This window comes from Branchiostoma floridae, chromosome 3 (genome assembly GCF_000003815.2).
Source record: "Branchiostoma floridae strain S238N-H82 chromosome 3, Bfl_VNyyK, whole genome shotgun sequence".
In the NCBI taxonomy this organism is placed as follows: domain Eukaryota; kingdom Metazoa; phylum Chordata; class Leptocardii; order Amphioxiformes; family Branchiostomatidae; genus Branchiostoma; species Branchiostoma floridae.
Window position 1 is genome coordinate 33,032,631 of NC_049981.1, and position 1,777 is coordinate 33,034,407.

The following is a 1,777-nucleotide window of genomic DNA, read 5'->3' on the forward strand; positions in this document are numbered from 1 at the left end:
GCTTCTCATGCGTTACTACTGCAATACTAAAGCTTTCTGAATGGAGGTTATAGCACATTACTGTACTATTTTATCAGAAGAAAGGTATATTTCATTTTTACATTTGCAAGTTTTGGCGTGATTCGTTGTTTGTGTCAGGAATGTTTTCCGTGTAAATACAACACCCATAAAGTCAGACCACTACACCATTACAGCTGAACTGTCAACCTTCGTTACTTATAGGACATATACAGCGATGACCACGAATCTAACATATATAATGTTGTATACATATTTCTTTTACCTTGCCTGTTTTTTATTCAAATAGAGGATGAATAATGATGATGATGATTCAACTCAAATCATCTTATATCCTGCTGAAAAGAATGTGTATTTTGGATTTGGCGATCTAATTATTGAGCACAGACGATGTGTCATTAATTGATGTTTTGTTTATGACAAGTTACGCATAAAAGATGTGCTTATTTTGATTTAATTTGTAATAAATTTGTTAATCTAGAATCGATCCATAACAACTTGACGATTCAAGCATCGCTGTCTAAGGAATATTGCCATTTTATTTTGAATGTATTCATGGCCTGATTTTCATGGTCACAGACTTCAGGGAGTAACGCCTTCCTCTCCAGCCGTGCCACATCACACCTTGCCCCCACGGACAGGAGTTCCCACAGTTGCCCAGGTAACGGCCGTTGGGGTAGGGTGGGCACCAGTTAGCAAACCACCAGCCGCCCTGTCCGTACCGCCGAGAACAACTGTCGCTGTAGTAGATGTTGTAGTCCACGTCGTTGTCGTTGAAGTAGTAGTAATCATCATTGTCCCTGTCCACAGTGGAGAACCGCTGCCCGTCGTTGTAACGCATCGCGTTCCCGGCATCCCCAGTATAGCCTAGGCTGGGCAGGTGCAGGGCGTATCCGCGCGCCTCATTGGACAGCCTGGATGAGAACATCGTGCATTGGTATAATGGGAGTTTCATCGTGCAGCAGCGGCTTATTTTACACCATTGCCTATTTCACACACACACACACACACACACACACACACACATGCACACATGCACACACACACACACACATACACACACACATGCACATACACACACACACACACATGCACATACACAAACACACTCACATGCACATACACACACACACACACATGCACACACACACACACACACATACACACACACACACACACACATACACACACACACACACACACACACACACACATACACACACACACACAGACACACACACACACACATGCACATACACACACACATGCACATACACACACACACACACATGCACATACACACGCACACACACAAACATGCGCACACATACATGCGCACGCATACACACACACACACATAATCACACATACACTTACACACACATACACACACATGCAAACATACACACACAGACACATCTGTTTCACACCCACATATATACACACATACACACCTGGAAACACACACATTACACACACAAACACACGTCTGTGTCACACACACATATATACACACATACACACATAAGTACACACACACAGAGAAACAAATGCATACGTAGGGGCGCGCGCACACATACACACACACATCCATACGCATATGCGTACGCTCTCCCGGCCACACACATAATTGGAAAGACAGGAACTCAGATTTTTCCATCTTTTTGCGCGGAGGCTTTACCCCCTTCCTCATTAAAAAGCAATTGATTGTGCCAAAAATATTGCTCACCCCCCCTGAAGGGCGCTCCTCTGCAAACCT

At 44.0% G+C, this 1,777-nt stretch overlaps 1 protein-coding gene across 1 annotated transcript in view; it reads right to left on the reverse strand.

Moving 5' to 3' along the window:
- Positions 1–571: 571 nt before the first annotated feature.
- LOC118411871 (deleted in malignant brain tumors 1 protein-like) overlaps positions 572–1,777 on the reverse strand; it is a gene marked incomplete at its 5' end in the record, with an annotated part of 21,220 nt that continues 20,014 nt past the window's right edge. Inside the window, 2 exons of the mRNA XM_035814361.1 lie at positions 572–932; positions 1,748–1,775. Of these exons, the coding sequence (XP_035670254.1) occupies positions 572–932; positions 1,748–1,775 (389 nt within the window). The remainder of the gene's footprint in view (positions 933–1,747; positions 1,776–1,777) is intronic.